The sequence below is a fragment of the Nymphaea colorata genome, chromosome 1, assembly GCF_008831285.2.
Source record: "Nymphaea colorata isolate Beijing-Zhang1983 chromosome 1, ASM883128v2, whole genome shotgun sequence".
Taxonomy (NCBI): domain Eukaryota; kingdom Viridiplantae; phylum Streptophyta; class Magnoliopsida; order Nymphaeales; family Nymphaeaceae; genus Nymphaea; species Nymphaea colorata.
The window spans coordinates 43,333,049-43,353,446 of record NC_045138.2 but is presented as its reverse complement, the minus strand read 5'-3'; the positions used below and the strand labels follow the sequence as shown (position 1 = coordinate 43,353,446).

Sequence of the window (20,398 nt, the reverse complement as noted above, 5' to 3'; positions counted from 1 at the left end):
ATACTTCGAACCTGTCACTATTTAATTCTATTGAATAAACTACACATAGTTAGGAATAACAAGTATCAGTAAAAAGCAATAGCTTATGATGACATGATTCACATGCACACCGTAACATGAGCATGTAGTGGAAGTTTTTTATGTTCGGATTCCTAATAGCAAATGTTATGGATACTTACCATTTCTGCTTGTTCATGCCTCAAGTATGGAAAGACCACACCTTTATTGTGAATTTGATGCTTGAATGGCAACATTTGTAATTATTTAATATGTGGAGTATCATTCAACTTGATCTGCTTTCATCTTAGTTCATCTCACATGTCTAAATAAACTTGCATGCTGTTAACATATCATGTGTAGGGAACCGGGTCTGGATCCAGACCCGGTCCCATGGGCACGGGTACCGAGAGTGGCTCGGTACCCTAGGCGTTTTTCCCTCTTATTTAATCTCACTTATAGTGTAATTGTTGATTAAGTGATATAAGATTTTCTCTCTCCTAGGGTTGCGGTTGTGCACCTAGGCTAGAGCTTCTCCGTGGTTTTTCACCTCTCTTTGAGGTTTTCCACGTATATTGTGTGTTCCTTCTCTTTCTCTCCATCTTGGTGTGTGTTTCTACATGGTATCAGAGCCAACGCGTGAGAGATCGTTGGTGTGATAGTCGTGTTTCCGCCGTTTTTTTGCCGCTGCTGTTTCCGCCGTTTTTTTCCTCTGCCGCTGCTGCGCCGCCGCCGTCCAGCACTGCCAGCTGCGCCGCCATCGTCCAGCGCGGTTGTTCTCTGCTGCGTTGCCGCTGTCCAGCGCCGCCGTCGCCCACTTCAGCGCCGCCGCGGTCCCGCGCCACCGCTGCCCACCGCCGTCGCTCTCTCCCGCACCGCCGCCGTCCAGCGCCGCTGCCTCTTGTTTGTCATCTCTGGTGCTGGGTATTCTTTCTCCTTGGTGATTGTGATGGCCGAGGAGATGTCCCTCAAGATCGATGATGCCCTAGACTCGGGCAGCAATACCAAGAGCGAGATCTTGCCTGTTCAAGTCACCTCCATCTGGCTGAACAAGGATAACTATCTCTCTTGGTCGACTGCCCTAGAAATTGGGATAACCAGTCGTGGTCGCCTGCCCTACATCACTGGGGAGAAGCCTGCACCTTCAAAAACCGATCCGCGATGGGCTACTTGGACGTTGGAAGATAGTCAGGTTAAAGTATGGATTATTAGTTCTGTTTCTGCAGATATTCAGCCTTTGATCTTGCGTAAATCGACTGCCTACGACATGTGGACTGTGCTTGCACGGATGTATGGCCGTAAGAAGAGAGTATTGCGTACGTACCAAATCAAACGTAGCATATACTCTCTTAAACAGGGTGACTTGTCTGTAGCCGCTTTCTTTGCAGCCCTAAAGACTAAGTGGGAGGAACTTGACTACCATGTGAATGATGACTGGCACTGTGGGTCTGATCATGCCTTGTACTGGGACAAAGAGTGGATGGATCGGACGTTTCTTTTCCTCGGAGGCTTACGCGATGAATTTGAATCCATTAGGAGCCAAATTCTCAATTGTGATGAGGTCCCCGGAATTGAAGAGGTGTATGCCCGTGTGGAATCTGAGGAACAGCGTCGACAGGTGATGCATATTGACACCAGTCAGGGGAGTTCTCCTTCAGCCTTTGTTAGTCGTGCTTCTGGGATTGGACAGCGTCCTGTTCGGCGGTGTAGCCATTGCAACAAATCAGGACATTCTGTTGATTTTTGTTGGGATCTTCATCCTGAGAGGCGGCTTGTCCGGGGTCGTCCTCCTTCTAGCCGCCGGAGTCCTTCTGTGCCTGAGCCTAGTCAGAGTAGTCCTTCAAATGTTGCCAAATCTAAGCTTTCCTCCGATCAAATCAAAGAACTGCAAGCGTATATCAGCCGGCTGTCTACTACTCAGGAGGATACTTCCACGTCTGAGGGGGCTAAGTTAGCCCAAGCTCTCGTGGCCACTAGTGACCAAGGTACTTCCTCACATGGTGATTGGATTGTTGACAGTGGTGCTACGCATCATATGACAGGGGACCCTAAGATGTTCCAAGAATACAAATTGTCTTCGGGGCAGCAACGTGTATCTATGGCTGATGGTTTTTCTATCTCTGTGGCTGGAAAAGGGAGTTTGTCCTTGTTAAATAAATACTGTCTTCATAATGCTCTTCATGTTCCCAATATTCCTGTGAATTTGTTATCTGTCAGCAGTATTACTAAAGAGCTCAACTGTAATATGATCTTTTCTGCTGATCGGTGTTTTCTGCAGGACTTGGTGACGGGGCAGAAGATTGGGATTGGTTCGGCTATTGATGGACTCTACAGACTGCCTGTGCAGGTTGCGTCCGCTCTTATTTCAGCCACTAGTGGACAGTTGTCAGGCATGGAAGACAGATCTACTATTATGCGATGGCACGAGCGGCTTGGTCATCTTCCGTTTCCATTGATTAAGAAGTTGTTTCCTAGTTTGTTTCATTCTGTTTCCATGGACTCCTTCACCTGTGAAGTGTGTCAGTTAGCTAAACATGTTAGGGCCTCGTACCCTATTTCATTCAATAAAACCACTCGTCCATTTGCTTTGGTTCATTCTGATGTTTGGGGTCCTTCGGGAGTACCCACTTGTCGTGGTTTTCATTACTTTATGACCCTTATTGATGATTACTCCCGTTGTACGTTCGTGTATCTGTTGAAAGAACGTAGTGAAGTTCCCGTTATTGTAAAAAATTTTGTGGCCTTTGTTGAGACTCAGTTTCAGACGTCTGTCCAAGCTTTTCGCACCGATAATGCTCGAGAGTATGTCTCTCAATCCCTAGATGATTTCTTGAAGAGCAAGGGTATTGTCCATGAAACGTCATGTAGTTACACACCTCCCCAAAATGGCGTGGCTGAACGAAAGAATCGCCATTTGCTTAATGTTACCCGGGCTCTTCTGTTCCATCGACAGGTTCCCAAGCGCTACTGGGGTGATGCGCTTCTCACTAGTGCCCACCTTATCAACCGTATGCCTACCCGTGTGTTGCAGGGCCATTCCCCGTACTCTATGCTTTGGCCTTCTCAGAATCCCTGGCCTCTTACTCCTCGGGTGTTCGGGTGTGTCTGTTTTGTTCATGACCATAGTCCCACCCTCAAGAAACTTGATCCTCGGTCTGTCAAGGCTGTCTTCCTGGGGTATTCCTCCACTCAGAAGGGATACAAATGTGTTGATCCTACCACCTCTAAAGTCTATGTTTCCCGGGACGTCACCTTCCATGAACATGAGGCATACTTTCATGTGAATCCTCTTCAGGGGGAGTATCTAGGACACAGTAGTGAAGAGTATTCCTCAAATCAGTTGATTCAGTTTACGGATTTCTTGGATTACAAGGCCAGTGAAAGTGTGGCAGACACAGTCAGAGATGATAGAGACCGTCACATGGACGAGGGTCTTGATGATAATCAGCCTACAGCCCGTGATCATTTGTTTGGCCAGGTGTACAGAAGGAAGAAGACAGATGTGATTGAAAATGTTGATGTAACCAATCCCAATCCTGTGAGCTCCCCGGATGACCCAAGTCTAATCAATGAAGAGCTTCCTATAGCCCTGCGCAAGGGCACCAGGTCTTGCACTTCTCATCCTATTCAGAGATTTGTCTCTTATGCGAAATTGAGTAAGGATTACAAATGCTTTATAACATCCTTGTCTAAGTCTGTTATTCCCAGGTGTGTGGAAGATGCTAGAGAGGATCATAAATGGCTACAGGCCATGACAGAGGAGATGAATGCCTTGGCAAAGAATGACACTTGGCAAGTTGTGGATATTCCCAAAGGGACTCATTTAGTTGGTTCAAAGTGGGTGTTCAACGTGAAGTACAAACCAGATGGTACTGTGGAAAGGTATAAGGCTCAGCTTGTTGCAAAGGGGTTTAGCCAGAAATATGGTATTGATTATCTTGAAACCTTTGCACCTGTTGCCAAACTGAAAACTGTGAGGGTCATATTAGCACTTGCCGTGAAAAAGGGGTGGAGCATGGATCAACTTGATGTTAAGAACGCATTCTTGAATGGCAATCTAGAAGAAGAGGTCTATATGAGTATGCCTCCTGGATATGTTTAAAGCGGAAAATGCTGTCATCTTAAGAAAGCCTTGTATGGATTAAAGCAGTCTCCTAGAGCATGGTTTGAAAGACTGAGGATAGTGATGAAGACAAATGGATACAAACAGGGAAATGGTGATCACACCCTATTCATTAAGCAGAGAGATGGCCTGGTGAGTCTTCTTCTTGTGTATGTTGATGATATGATAGTCACAGGTGACGATGAAGAAGAGAAAAAGAAGATGAAGGAGAGGTTAGCTGCTGAATTTGATCTTAAAGATTTGGGTAAACTAAGGTACTTTCTGGGGATAGAGATTGCTCGGTCAGAGACAGGGTTGGTTATGAGCCAAAGGAAATACACTCTGGATCTTCTAAAGGAGACAGGCAAACTTGGATGCAGACCCTTTCAAACTCCAATGGAGTCTGGTACAAAGATAAGCATCAAAACTGGCAACATCCTAGATGAAGAAGGAAAAGGGTGGTATCAGAGGCTGGTTGGTAAGCTCATCTATCTTACTCTTACTCGCCCTGATATTACTTATGCTGTGAATGTGTTGAGTCAGTTTATGCATGCTCCTACTGATTGTCACTGGAAGAGTGCAGAAAGAGTGTTGGGGTACCTAAAGAATAACCCAGGAAAAGGATTACTCTATACTCAGCAAGACCAACTTAATATTGAAGGATACTCTGACGCAGATTGGGCCGGGTGTACTGATACTAGGAGGTCTACCACAGGGTACTGCATCTTTCTGGGAGGTAACCTGGTTGTATGGAGAAGTAAGAGGCAAGAAGTTTGCTCTAGATCCAGTGCTGAGGCTGAATACAGGGCTGTGGCTATGGGAGTTACAGAAATGTTATGGTTAAAGATTTTCCTAGCAGATATTGGTGTTGAAACAGAAGAGAAGATGAGGATGTACTGCGACAACAAGTCTGCAATTAATCTTGCGAATAATCCCGTTTTGCATGACAGAACTAAACATGTGGAGATTGATCGCCACTTCATACGGGAACGCATAGATTCAAAGGAGTTGATCCTACCTTATATGAAGTCTGAAGATCAAATTGCAGATGTTCTAACCAAAGCCTTATGTACATCTCAATTCGAGAAAAATGTAAGCAAGCTAGGCATGTTTGACATGTATGCCAAGCTTGAGGGGGAGTGTTAACATATCATGTGTAGGGAACCGGGTCTGGATCCAGACCCGGTCCCATGGGCACGGGTACCGAGAGTGGCTCGGTACCCTAGGCGTTTTTCCCTCTTATTTAATCTCACTTATAGTGTAATTGTTGATTAAGTGATATAAGATTTTCTCTCTCCTATGGTTGCGGTTGTGCACCTAGGTTAGAGCTTCTCCGTGGTTTTTCACCTCTCTTTGAGGTTTTCCACGTATATTGTGTGTTCCTTCTCTTTCTCTCCATCTTGGTGTGTGTTTCTACACATGCAAACAAGCATAATGGGAAAGAGTGAGGGAGAGAGAGAGAGAGAGAGAGAGAGAGAGGTGCTCTCTCTCTCTCTCTCTCTCTCTCTCTCTCTCTTAATAAGTGGAGTATCATTCAACTTGATCTGCTTTCATCTTTGTTCATCTCACATGTCTAAATAAACTTGCATGCAAACAAGCATAATGGGAAAGAGTGAGCGAGAGAGAGAGAGAGAGAGAGAGCATTTGATGTTTGGATGACGACATTTGCAATTATTTAATAAGTGGACCGGCTTTCATGTCTCGCACATCTAGATAGGCTTGCATGTGAACAAGCATAATATGAGAGAGAGAGAGAGAGAGAGAGAGAGAGAGAACCGTCTCTTTAAGCAACTGGGAAAAGAGGGCTCCGAGCCCTCTTTTTCATGGGCAACTTGGAAGAAGAGAGAGAGAAAGATGATAACCAGAGAGAAAGAGGGCTTGGGATCCTCTTTTGACTAGCTAAGAAAGGGGGCTCCAAATCATTGCTCGGAAAAGAGTGCTTTGAGCTCTCTATTTCCATTGCCAAAAAAAGAGGCTTTGAGCTCTATGGATTTGTTAGGCACCGGGTATAGAATGAATCGGATCCTCATGGGATTGATCCAATAGTGCTTATAAATATGGTTGAAGGACCTTAGTTGAGGATCACCACAAATTTTGAGCATTTACCTTTTGGGAAGGGAAGAGTTGGAAGACCCTAATTGGGGATTGGGGTGGGGTGGGGTGTGTGTATGGTATTGGTTCCTTTTGTAAGGGGTGTTTGTGTTATAAGTGGCTAACAATGGTATCAGAGCCAAGCAGGCCATTTCCGCAGATGATCATCCATGGCCCTCTTCAACCATCCGGCGAGATTCCAGATGATTACACAATTATGCAGCTAGGATCACAAGTATAAGGCGTCCCCAGCCCTGACTCTTGGAGCCCAAAACCATTCGAGTATGACGACGACTACATCGACGACCTTACGAGATTCAAATTATGGTTGCGGAGGCAATTATTCATCTTCTTGGGCAAGGAATGCTATCGTAAATTGTGCCGCCCTGAGGGAATTGCCTTACGGCCAATCTGGACCAACGAACAACCCTCCATGGTGGAGATGGAAGAAGAAGTTGAGAGATCGGACAATGGCTGTTGGTGGGTAGGCGTGAAACTGGAAGGGGAAGGGAGCAGATTGCAGTTTCTAGGACCATGTCGGGCTCCTTGTAAGCTGGATATGGAGAAGGAGACAAATGCTGCTGTTGGTCGACCGAGTTTTGAGGTTTTTGGAAGATTGCGAACCGAACTGGAAGAAGGAAAAGTGCAGCCAGACCACTAACGAAGATTGCCTTGGACTTAAAAAAGGGGGTGAAGAAGACGAGGCTCCAAACTTGGTGAAGTATGTAATCAAGGAGAAGAGGCAGAGGATTCTTGGGAGAAAACAGGGAAGGTCGTGTGTGCCCATACTGTGCTGAATCGATATTGCAGGCTAGAGAAGCCTACTATGTGGGTGGGCATAGAGAAGGTTCCTCTTCTTGCAAGAGAGATCCTTCCATTCCGATCGTTGTTTGGGAAAGCAACCATGGAAATCGCCGAGTACCTGAGGATGCCATCATAAAAAAAATCGTATGCACACTTCTTCTAATGTTTTGATTGAATCCTTATGCTGGCAAGGAGAACGGGTGAAAATCACTAGTCGTGGGGAGAGACAGACACCTTCAGAGCACCGTGTTGCCCCAACCTTTGTTTTTTGTGGGTATGGAAGGTGTGTAATACAACTCGGGAAACCCCCATGGGTGAAGGGCATGAATAGTCAGGAGGCCGTTGAGGGATCACGATTGACAATCCAAGGAAAATTGAATGATGCGAGGATTCGAGAAAGGGAGAGCAAGAAAGAGAAGGACATGCGTGACTATGGAGGTAGGAGGAAAAGCACGTTATCCTCAACCTTGTCACTTCACAGGCCCAGTTGAAACCTCTGACCATCCAGCGGCTTGTACACAACCCCATCTTCAAGGGCAAGATGGACCACCTGAGGGATGCTGAGGCCGTTTTTCCTATTTTAGGTTGCAACTTCTAGGTCTTTGAGCAGGATGAAGTCTTCACAGAGATGCCTGTAACCAGGCTAGACGTCTAAGAATGAGGAGGCGCTCAAGTCTTTCCTAGATAATAAGGATGCTCTCAGAGGAACTGCTTTGACTCTTGACAACTTGGGAGATTTTGATAGTGCTACCTTTCTTCTTGAAAAACTTACAAAAGAACAACAACCTTATGTCTATGTCTACCGACTTTTGGGACAAGTTAAATGCAGGCTTAAGGATTACAGTGGAGGTGTCGCTGCTTATATAAACCTTTTATCACTATCAAACATGGGCACTTTTAAACGAGTGTGCGGGTTAATGAATGCCTGGCTGATTGTCCGAGAAGCCAATGGAGGCTGTTCACACTATGGGGTTTAGTCGTCTCTTACCCACTAACCAGTGTGTTTATGGAGATGACATATATGTGCCAATGTTAAGGAGGTGCAAGGTGGCAGGCAGCCAAGTGACTGGGAGTCTTGCAGAAGCTTCTAATGATGTTGCCAACTTGATCGGGACAGTTGCATATGACTGTGAGAAACAAGCTGAGGCTTTTTGTGAACTAAGGGAATTGGAGATCGCTTTTCCATGTAGAATGTCTACACTCTTCTCTCCATCAAGTTTAAGAAAGGTTTCACCTAAGGTTCTTTGTAGCTGCCACGGAAGCTTGAATGGGGAATTAATAGGTGTTGACGAGACAGCTACTGAAAGGGATATGGTAGTGTTAGCGACAAGAATGATTCAGGCAGAAATGAGGAGGGGGCATTTAGGGGACCAAATGGTTACAAGCCTTGAATCTGTTAGGAGGGCTGAAGGCGTTAATAAATCTGAAAAGAAGGTGTAGTAGTAAAAGAAATGGTGCATTCGCTGTTATACGATCACATGTCCCAAGGAGTACTAAGTAGGTAGAGGCTGGTAGATCACAGTTTGTGCATTCCCAAAATCCTAAAAGGTATGTGCTGACAAGATTGTGATGTAAACTAACTTGCAGTTGCACGAAAACTTCAAAAACTAAAATACTTAATGCTAGAAGACAACAAGGAACAACATAAAACAAAAGTAACTTTTTAACTTCATTCGACATCAATCGTTTTCAAAATATAATCGTCTCCCATTTATATGGGAGTGAGTAGCAACGGGTCCGGTCCTGTACAAGTGCCCGACCCAAATAGACCCACATAGATATCACATGAACATACGTACAAAGTGAATCACAAAATAATATATGTAACTCAAAATTACAATTCAACCCCTGGTCCACCTCGAGTATTTACACAGAGGCACCTCCTCTCGTGTGTGCTCTGGGTCCACAGGGGATCCCACGGTTGAAGGCTCATGAACTGCATTGATGCCCGAAGGTGGAATCTGAGGCGAAGAACTAGACCCAGGAGAGTGACGGGTCTGGTCCTCTGCCCTGCATCAGATTGTCACGAAGTTTCTCAAAGAGAGATTTGAAGAGATTGTTCAGCCTTCAGGATTGATGGACACTTTTCTCAATCTCATGAGGGACACATTGTTGATGACCCATTTCCAACCAGTCACAGCAAACTCGTCTAACGTGCACTTACAGGTTAATTTCAAGAATAGAGCAACATTTGTTGAAATTGCCAAAAAATTTAAGAACTATCCTTGGCATTTTCTGACCGATGATAAAAGTTGGGCCCTAGAGGATCTATCTTTTGCCAACGCGGTTCTTCTCATTACTGGGAAGAGTAAATTACACAATTAAAATTGAAGGAATGAAAGCAGCGGTGGCAGTTTTAGAGAAGGGAAAAGGTTTTGCCATAGTGCAACTTCATGCCAGTAGGGTGTTCTATGGAGGACTACCCCTGGACACAGTCTTGAGGAGAGCTGTAACACAAACACAGCTTCCAATCCTTATTGACCGTAACCATAGAGACCTCACCACAGAACTATTTGAGGCATGGGAAAAGAAATTTGACTCAGATGGACTTCATGGTTCACATCTTTCATTTTCAGCCAATGCATTCTCATCATCCTCTACCCGCAAAAAACAAATATTCAAGGAAGCAAGGCAGGGTTCTTTGCCAGGAAAGGAGGAGAGGAAAGGAGTCAAGAGATCTAAATCATGGCATATGGAACTAACTCGGACACACAAATTTATCAAGGAGGCCAAGGTTCACATGGTGATAGATGTATTGAAAATGACCATGAGAAAAACCCCAGCGACAGGCCCGAATCTGATGGACAGAAGGGCCAGCTATCAACTTAATGGAAGCAGAGATTTTTTAGTTCTATTGGGTGTTGTGGTGTTGCTGCAGGAGCTTATAAAGGCATGCACCAAGTTAGGTGATCGGAAGTCAATGCAAATACAGAGGCCTGGAGTACATCTCTCAGCTCACTAGAAGGTTCTTAACATTTTGCAGTCTTTTGTTACACCTTGAGGAGGAGTTGTTTTTCAAGGGGGGAGTATTGTTAGGCACCGGGTATAGAATGGATCGGATCCTCATGGGATTGATCCAATAGTGCTTATAAATAAGGTCGAAGGACCTTAGTGAGGATCACCACAAATTTTGAGCGTTTACCTTCTGGGAAGGGAAGACCTAATCGGGGATTGGGGTGGGGTGTGCATGTGTTATCGGGTTCCTCTTGTAAGGGTTGTTCGTGCTAACAGTGGCTAACAGGATTACAGTAGTGCTGTCCCTCTCTTCGTGAATTGCAAGTTGCAACACTTCGTGACTGGTAAGTTGCAACACAGCTTACAAGTATTGCTTTTTCAAAATTGGGTTCCACATTATAAAGTTGTGTAGATATGGTCCATGTCATGAAGTTCATCCATGATAGTGTCAGTGCCTTTCTTGTCGTTGCCTGAAGATCATAAATTCAGCTACCTTGGCTGGAGATATGTTAATCAAAACGCAAGATAATTATAAACCTAAATGGCTAATCAATGAGATTAGTTATGATTGGTCTTACAATATGCTACTAACTTATTAACATTTTGTTCCTTGCAGTCTGAAATTTTCAAGGCACTTCATAGGACAAAGCTATTAATTGGTGAGAAGAATGAGCGGTCTTACTCTAGGTGTGGTCGTACTGACAAGGGGGTCTCTGCAGTTGGACAGGTGAGTTGAATGTAGTGGCCTGACAGTGTTGACCTGGAAGATAATGTGCATGGTTATTCTTTCTTTGTTTAAATGGAATGGCTTGCTAGTTCCTAAATTACGAAAGTTTTTTTATGTGAAAATGTAGAAATCTATATTTCATCAGTGGATTTGTTGCGATTCACTTGTCTATATGTGGTTTAGGTCATAGCCATATACTTGCGGTCTAACCTGAAGGACTCCAAGCAACATGAAAATGGTGAGTAAAGAAAGACACAAATATATAGTACTCATTTGCCTTTGCCATTTTATGTTGGGAAATTATGTTACTGAAAGGAATGTTTCTTGACTTTATATTTGTTTGGTGTATCAATGTTCGTGCTATTAGACTGTTCAATTGCTGAAATGTTTCCATAATCTATCACATTGGTGCATGAATTTACAAAATTGTTGATTCGTAACAACAACAGACATCAATTCTCTTAGAAGTAGTGAACAGGTTCATATGGAAGCTTTTTCCAACTGGATTCTTGTGCCTTGAATGCTTTATTACTTCATGCCCCTCTTGTTCATTTGATATGCCATATTGTTGCATTCGTTTGTAGCTAGAATTCTTTTTCTATCTAGCATCACATATGCACACATTATTTTAATTTTTTGTAATTTTCAATTTTTTAACTATGATTTTTACACGTTAACTTACATATCTCTAATTTTGCCCAACTGGTAGAAATTATGATACACATCTTACTTAACGCATGATCATTCAGGAAAACCTCTGCTGGACATGGCCCCTGAGTTTATTGCCAAAAAATTTATGTTCAGGGTAAAAATGGACCCCTATAAGGGCCAAGGACATCAACTCAAACCACAAACCTCACTAGAGGACTTAGGACAAAACACAAAACAGCATGACCATTCAAGTTGCAAAAAATTACTAACATTTTCAAAGTTGCCCATAATCCCAGCAGCATCTTTTTGAAGCTTATTGTTAAGCTGGTGGTTTCTCCTTTGAAGCATGACTCTGCATCTCCCCTTCCTTTTTAATGCACAACCTGCTTATTGATCTTCCCTGCCATTAATCTTTTAGGTGAAGCCGAAATTGATTATGTAAAGGTGCTCAATAAGGTTCTCCCTCATGACATTCGGGTGCTTGGTTGGTCTCATGCACCCACGAACTTCCATGCAAGGTTTTTCTTTCCACTCCTTTACTCCTAGTTCTCTGCCTTTTGCTTCTTGATGCATTACCAATTCATTGCCACTAACCTTTATGTCATTTTAAAAGTTGCCCATTTTCCATTTAATATTATTGGAATTTAGAAAATGATGAAAATGTGACTTGAAAGTTGGATTTTGCTGCTGAACCAGGAAGTACTTGGCTACAAATGGTTAACCATTAAATATGTTTGGTTGATTAGCTATAAAATGCTGGACATGTGGCTTAAGGGTAATATAACAGTTTAAGGGTTGGCTACTAAGAGGCCGTGGTTAAATACTTTAAATATTTATTGTTTTTACCCTAAGTTTGGTCTGCCCTTTAGTTGTATGTGATGATGCTTTCTTGCATGGAAAGTTTGGGCATGCATTGGACATGATCTGCCATGGTTGATGGTGCAATATTTTGGATATAAATACAATTTGCAATCACTTTCAATCATTGTTCAATTGTAAAATCAAATACATCAAATATTCCAAAGTAATACTCTTTGAAACCAGACAACAGTTATAATTTTTTCGGATTTAGCAATGTTTGGGTCAAACTCGGGACAATTGTTTTGAATATTAATATGAATAATCAACACCTGGCAAATTCAAGTGGAATCAACAGAGAACAAGAATAAACATACTCAAAGAAAATACTTCTAGCTAGTGCAAGAAGTTAAAGTTCTACAAAATGTTCAATAGTGTTGCATGGACTCTTACAAGAGCATTTACACTAAACCACATAAGAACCACAAGAAAGTATACAAAGATGCTAAACAACTAACTGAAAACCGGATGGCAAGGAAGATGATATGATTTCAAAATGCAACAGTCCGATGTTTTACAACTCAACAAATTCAATGAAAACCACTAAGAAGACGGCAATCTTTGCTAACCAGGCTCTAAACTAACTATAACTTTATGAAGCAACTCATATGAAACTTAATGCACCAATGAAGCATGCAATTAGCTGTTCTATTACAGGGAATTTGAAGAACTAAGTTATATATTGCTGCAAAAATCTAAAAATATGCAATTCTGTTCTACTAACTACAATAAAGAACATTCACACATTAAATATAACATAATAAGTAACTCTAACACTAAGGCACACTGCAGACAAATTTCAGAAAGTACTGACCTACATTATCAAACTACAGCAAGAAATGCTGTAACATAAAAAGCAGTCAAGTAGAACATGTGCACTCTCTCTAGAAGATGAATGTGCAGTAAAGAACATTCCAAGCACTAAAATCCAACATAAAGCATAAGCAATGCCTGAATTTCATGCTGTAACTGTGTAACCAAGTGTATCCAATCCAACAAACTACAGCAGGAATTATAGTAAATTACAAAAAATAACTAGGTAGAAAACACTTACTCTATACTATGAAACTGCAGAGCATAACAGTCCACACACTGAAATTGAGCACATCTAATGATTACCAATTAATATTTATCTAAAAACTTGTTAAAACTGAAAATAGCTATTAATCTACTCAACTACAGAAAAATTTACAGCAAAACACAATAAATGGCAAGAAGGAACACATTAACCCTAATCTAAAACCACAAAATGCGGAACATAACAGTTTACACTTTTAAATTAATTATAACTGATGGTTGACAACTAATGTTCACCTAAAAAGTAACCCAAATGAAAGATAACTATCAAATACAATTGCAAAAACATGATGTAAACTAGAAAGGTACAACTAACTATTGAAATTAAGTTTACACTAGCTGGCGGTTAAGTATGACTGCCGGTTAGTGATTCTACAGTAACCCTACAGTAACTACAAGTAAAGCAACCATTTTAGACTATAATTCAATATCATCTACAAAATAAATGTACACTACTTTGCCACTTCCTAGAATAAGATGAAACAAGATACCAAGTAAGTTAAGAAGGGAATAATTAATACAAACTAACCCTTCTTAATGGCTAAGTGCAGTCTGCCTGTCAGCGTTGAACCTAAAACATGAATGAACACCTAATCTCCAAAAATCTAGGGATTAAACAACAACATAACCATTAAACCTAGCTGAAGGGCATCTAGCTGCACCCAAAGAATCCAGAAATCAGCTGCAGAGTGCCTAAACTATGAATCTATTGCAGAAATTACTGTAAAAGCAGATGCACATTAACTTAAAAACAAAGGAAAACCAGAAACTGCCCTTCTAGTAGCTATAATGCAGTCCACAACTAAAGCATTACACTAAGCACTACTTACAACAAATTTAACACCAAATATATCTAAATGCGAACTGATAGTAGAGAATACAAAACAAACTATAGCAGAAACTGCTGTAAAAGAACAAAAACTCAGTCTGACACTTAAAAATGTAACGCTTGATACTTTGGCGTGTGGAGCTTTGGGTGGATCTGGATCAAGGTCCAGATTTGACCCGAAGCTATTATGCTGGTTGAGAGAAATCCAGCGACTAAGGGTTTACCCTTGTCGTCTTAGGTCGAGCGGAGGAAGAAGTTGCAGAAGAAGAAGAAGAAGAAGAGGCAGAGAAACGACAAAGCTGAGGAAGAAGATGGGGAAGGCGAAGGTCGAGGAAGAGGAGGTAGAAGGCAGTGGTGCTGAGGTTACCCCTCTTCCCTCTCGATTTCTCTCATTCTCCTCTTGTCACCTCTCTCTCATTTTCTCCCTCACATCTCCCTTGCATGAACTAATGTCTCCCTCAACCGAGCCCTCTCTCTCTCGTTTTTTCCCTCACTCTCGTTCTCTATCCCGCCACTCTCTTATGTGTTCGCGGCTGCTCTCTCTCATCAGTTTTCTCTCTTCCGCCTTGACTGTCTCACTTCTTGCACTCTCCCTCACTCCCCAATCTCTTTCGTTGACCTTTCTCTGTTCTCTCCCTTTCAGTTGATCCCTCTCTCTCGTCTGCCCTCTCATTCACACATCCTCACTCTCTCTGGTTCCCTCTCCCTCTCGTCAGAAACCTCTCCCTTGCCCCTTTGATCTCTCTCGCCTGCTTGCCGTCTCTATTGCACACCGTCGACCGAACATGCACTCTCACCTTCACATTTCTCCTTGATGTCTCTTCTAGATTGTTTCTTTTTTCCAATTATTGTCTCACGATCTTGTGTTTGGTTGACACCAGACCGGTGGGAAAAATTGATTGTTCCCTCTCCTTGGGGCCGCTCGTTTCTGTGTTCAAGCAGAGCAGGTTTGGGGCTGACAGCAGCAGGTTGTCATCGATGTTTGGTTTCTGCCGCAGACGACTATATCAGGTAAAGCGTCGTAAGAAGGAGGACCCTGTCAAATGAGCGCAATTTTTACGGATGTTTGCCCTAAGAATGTCGATAGTTATCCTTTTCAGCATGATGGATTTATATTTGAAGCATTAGGGAGCATGGTAGAGATTTTTCTAATATTGGAGAGGTTTATGACTGTTTTAGCATACTCTTAATGCAGGTTATCTTGTATATGAGTATGATGTAGCTTGTGGGGGGAGAGAGAGTACTTATGTAGACTTGCTTGTTAAATTTACAGTTTGAGAGGAAGATGAAACTTATAATTCATTAGGGCACGACGTATACTAGTGTACGAAAGGAATGTTCTTTGGTTGTTGGCATCATCATCAGATTGTTAAAGGAGTATACTTGCAAGTGTGGTGCCTCAACTGGTCGTTAGTAGTCTAGAATTGGGTGTCTGATTAATTGATGTTGCACATAGTAAGGTAATTGGGAAGATTCATATATAGTGACCCCAATTCTGCGGCCCCATGGTCTCTTGGGGTTAGCAAGTTAGTGGTGCGAACTGTGATTAATAACGTCAGGGAGTACTTGCACTCAACTGTATTGCGGTAGATCATGCTTAATTTTAAGTTAGACAGGCACTCTGGAGAAAAAGTGCTGGTTAGACAATATGGATCCCATAAAGTAAAGAACATATATGTGTACGTGCATATATGTTGCTACATGGCAACTCGTAACTGGCAGTGACATAATGTGAACCGTCGAGTCAGAGATTTTCGTTCGAGTCTCGACTAGGAAGGTGAGTCGAGAGGTATGCAACCAATTTACGGATGGAGGAATTGTGGGTTTTGTTACGAGAGAGAGAGAGAGGCAGCAAAAAGTTGTCTTGCATTACGTGACCCTAATCTCTATTAAGAGATTAGGGTTAGGGAAAATTACAAGAGAAGTCCACTAAAAGTAACAAAACATTTAAAGAGACCTTCCCTAACTTCCTAATATTTCAGAAAACCCCTTTTTTGTATCTTTAACACTCCCCCTCAAGCTGGAGCATATATGTCAATCATGCTCAGCTTGTTACAACATCTCAGGAAATCGCCTATGGGAAGAGCTTTAGTGAGAATATCTGCTGCCTGATCTTCTGAGGAGACATGAATAGTGCTAACAATTCCTCCTTGAACTAAGTCCCGAATATAGTGGCAATCCACTTCAATGTGTTTAGTCCGCTCATGGAAGACAGGATTGTTAGCGATATATGTAGCTGCCTTGTTGTCACAATACATCTTCATTGGGAGATTCACTGAGACATCCAACTCTACAAGTAGTGATCTAACCCACGACATTTCAGCCACAGTTTGAGCCATAGCCCTATATTCTGACTCAGCACTAGAACGAGCCACAACATTCTGCTTCTTGCTCCTCCAAGAAATAAGATTACCGCCCACAAAGACACAAAACCCGGTAGTAGACTTCCTATCATCTACAGATCCAGCATAATCAGCATCACTATACGCCTCGATGTCAACACATTCTCCTTTCTTGAACCATAGCCCCTTTCCCGGGGCTGATTTCAAGTATCTTACAATCATTAGAGCTGCATCCCAGTGAACTTTTCGGGGTTTTTCCATGAATTGGCTCAACTTATTCACAGCAAAGCTAATGTCGGGACGAGTGACTGTCAAATATAACAGTTTCCCTATCAGAGATCTGTAAGATCTAGAGTCAAACGGCTCTGAGTCATCATCATGTATATGAATGCGAGGATTCATGGGAAGTGTGGCAGGTTTAGCCCCCAATAGTCATGTTTCCTGTAGAAGATCAAGAGCATATTTCCTTTGAGACACTACAACTCCTTTATTACTACGAGCCACCTCAATACCAAGAAAATAACGAAGTTGTCCAAGGTCTTTCGTAACAAAGTGTTGCTGTAAAAACTCCTTTGTTTGAGCTATCTCTTGATCATTTTCCCCTGTAAGAACAATATCATCCACGTAGACAATCAATATCACAAGTCCTGCTGAGCCTCGCTTGATAAACAATGAGTGATCAAGTTGGGATCGGCTAAATCCACACTTAGATAACACTTCAGTAAGCTTTTGGAACCATGCACGGGGACTCTGTTTGAGTCCATAAATAGCCTTCTTTAACTTGCATACCTTGGAACACTCCCCTTGTCGCTCAAAACCAGGTGGTTGCTGCATATAAACAATTTCAGAAAGGTCTCCATACAGAAAGGCATTTTTGACATCCAATTGAAAAAGAGGCCACTCTCGTTGGACAGCAAGAGAGATAATCAAGCGAATAGTGCCCAACCGGGCCACAAGCGAAAAGGTCTCAAAGAAGTCAACACCATAAGTCTGAGTATAACCTTTTGCGACAAGACGGGCCTTGAACCTTTCAACTGACCCATCAGAATGATACTTGATGGTGAATACCCATCGTGAGCCAACCACATCACAGCGTGTTGGGGGGTCTACCAAATCCCAAGTCTCCCGAGAAAGAAGAGCATCCATTTCCTCCTGCATAGCTTGTCGCCAACGTGGATCTAACAGGGCGTGATGGTGCGAGGACGGGATAACATGACTAGATAAAGCTTGATCAAACTGTACTAAGTGTGTACTCAGATGAGCAGTAGAGACAGAATTAGATATAGGATGTAAGGTACACTGTCGCTTGCCCTTGCGAATAGCAATAGGGAGATCTGCTGCAGAATAGTCATCACTTAAACCTGAGTCAGTCTTATCAGTAGAGCTTACCTCTTGAGACGATGCTGGTGGACGGTTGAGAGAGGGACCTAGACGACGAGTGTAAACCAACGGAGGCTCAAGAAAACGTTCATGTGACCTAGGTTGAGATGATGGAAATGACTCAAGTGACACTGGAGGAATAGGAAGAGGTATAGGTGCATGCATCTCAGATGAAGAGGGACTTGACGGAGGGAAATAAGGACGAGACTCAAAGAAGGTAACATCCGCACTGATAATGTCTTTCTTGGTCACGGGATCAAAGCATTTGTATCCCTTTTGATTAGCTGAATAGCCAATAAAGATACATTTGATAGCTTGGGCAGCCAGTTTGCTTTTGTTTGGGCCTAGGATATGTGCGAAGCAAGTGCATCCAAAAACTTTGGGAGGTAAATGAAATAATGAACGCCCTGGATATAGAATTTGAATTGGAATACGGTCTTGAATGGAGGAAGAGGGTAATCTATTAATGAGGTAACACGCAGTAAGGATAGCATCACCCCAAAAATAGGCAGGCATGTGAGAATGTAACGTGAGGGTACGAGCTACGTTTAGGAGTTGCCGATGTTTGCGTTCGGCTACACCATTCTGTTGGGACGTATGTGGACAAGTATATTGAGGTCTGTTAGAATATCTTGTGTAAGGGAACCGGGTCTGGATATGGACCCGGTTCCATGGGCACGGGAACCGAGGGTGGCTCGGTACCCTAGGCGGGTTCCCCCTTTATAATCCCACTTTGTGTTGTTTTGTTGATTAAGTGGAATAACATTTTCTCTCTCCTAGGGTTGCGGTTGTGCACCTAGGTTAGAGCTTCTCCGTGGTTTTTCACCTCTCTTTGAGGTTTTCCACGTATATTGTGTGTTCCTTTTCTTTCTCTCCATCTTGGTGTGTGTTTCTACATGGTATCATAGCCAACGCGTGAGAGATCGTTGGTGTGATAGTGCTGTTTCCGCCGTTTTTTTTTCTGCCGCTGCTGCGCCGCCGCCGTCCAGCGCTGCCAGCTGCGCCGCCATCGTCCAGCGTGGTTGTTCTCTGCTGCGTTGCCGCTGTCCAGCGCCGCCGTCGCCCATTTCAGCGCCGCCGTCGCCCATTTCAGCGCCGCCGCCGTCCCGCGCCACCGCTGCCCACCGCCGTCGCTCTCTTCCACACCGCCGCCGTACAGCGCCGCTGCCTCTTGTTTGTCGTCTCTGGTGCTGGGTATTCTTTCTTCTTGGTGATTGTGATGGCCGAGGAGATGTCCCTCAAGATCGATGATGCCCTAGACTCGGGCAGCAATACCAAGAGCGAGATCTTGCCTGTTCAAGTCACCTCCATCCGGCTGAACAAGGATAACTATCTCTCTTGGTCGGCTGCCCTAGAAATTGGGATAACCAGTCGTGGTCGCCTGCCCTACATTACTGGGGAGAAGCCTGCACCTTCAAAAACCGATCCGCGATGGGCTACTTGGACGTTGGAAGATAGTCAGGTTAAAGTATGGATTATTAGTTCTGTTTCTGCAGATATTCAGCCTTTGATCTTGCGTAAATCGACTGCCTACGACATGTGGACTGTGCTTGCACGGATGTATGGCCGTAAGAAGAGAGTATTGCGTACGTACCAAATCAAACGTAGCATATACTCTCTTAAACAGGGTGACTTGTCTGTAGCCGCCTTCTTTGCAGCCCTAAAGACTAAGTGGGAGGAACTTGACTACCATGTGAATGATGACTGGCACTGTGGGTCTGATCATGCCTTGTACTGGGACAAAGAATGGATGGATCGGACGTTTATTTTCCTCGGAGGCTTACGCGATGAATTTGAATCCATTAGGAGCCAAATTCTTAATTGTGACGAGGTCCCCGGAATTGAAGAGGTGTATGCCCGTGTGGAATCTGAAGAACAACGTCGACAGGTGATGCATATTGACACCAGTCAGGGGAGTTCTCCTTCAGCCTTTGTTAGTCGTGTTTCTGGGATTGGACAGCGTCCTGTTCGGCGGTGTAGCCATTGCAACAAATCAGGACATTCTGTTGTTTTTTGTTGGGATCTTCATCCTGAGAGGCGGCTTGTCCGGGGTCGTCCTCCTTCTAGCCGCCGGAGTCCTTCTGTGCCTGAGCCTAGTCAGAGTAGTCCGTCAAATGTTGCCAAATCTAAGCTTTCCTCCGATCAAATCAAAGAACTGCAAGCGTATATCAGCCGGCTGTCTACTACTCAGGAGGATACTTCCACGTCTGAGGGGGCTAAGTTAGCCCAAGCTCTCGTGGCTACTAGTGACCAAGGTAATTCCTCACTTGGTGATTGGATTGTTGACAGTGGTGCTACGCATCATATGACAGGGGACCCTAAGATGTTCCAAGAATACAAATTGTCTTCGGGGCAGCAACGTGTATCTATGGCTGATGGTTTTTCTATCTCTGTGGCTGGAAAAGGGAGTTTGTCCTTGTTAAATAAATACTGTCTTCATAATGCTCTTCATGTTCCCAATATTCCTGTGAATTTGCTATCTGACAGCAGTATTACTGAAGAACTGAACTGTAATCTGATCTTCTCTGCTGATCGGTGTTTTCTGCAGGACTTGGTGACGGGGCAGAAGATTGGGATTGGTTCGG

At 43.4% G+C, this 20,398-nt stretch overlaps 2 protein-coding genes across 8 annotated transcripts in view; both read left to right on the top strand.

Moving 5' to 3' along the window:
• The window catches only part of LOC116261108 (uncharacterized), a 109,831-nt gene that overhangs the window by 23,394 nt on the left and 66,039 nt on the right, over positions 1-20,398 (top strand). For all 7 annotated transcript variants that reach the window (XM_031639766.2, XM_031639742.2, XM_031639750.2 and 4 more), the window contains 3 exons: positions 10,566-10,676; positions 10,860-10,914; positions 11,746-11,845. In XM_031639766.2, coding sequence (XP_031495626.1) covers positions 10,566-10,676; positions 10,860-10,914; positions 11,746-11,845 — 266 coding nt within the window. The remainder of the gene's footprint in view (positions 1-10,565; positions 10,677-10,859; positions 10,915-11,745; positions 11,846-20,398) is intronic.
• On the top strand, positions 4,184-5,245 carry LOC126410089 (uncharacterized mitochondrial protein AtMg00810-like). Its single transcript, XM_050078016.1, has one exon. The coding sequence runs from the start codon at positions 4,184-4,186 to the stop codon at positions 5,243-5,245; it is 1,062 nt and encodes a 353-aa protein (XP_049933973.1).

What these genes read in the sequence shown, in the direction of transcription:
- LOC126410089 (XM_050078016.1), top strand. Translation starts at nt 4,184, where the DNA reads ATGAAGACAAATGGATACAAACAGGGAAATGGTGATCACACCCTATTC.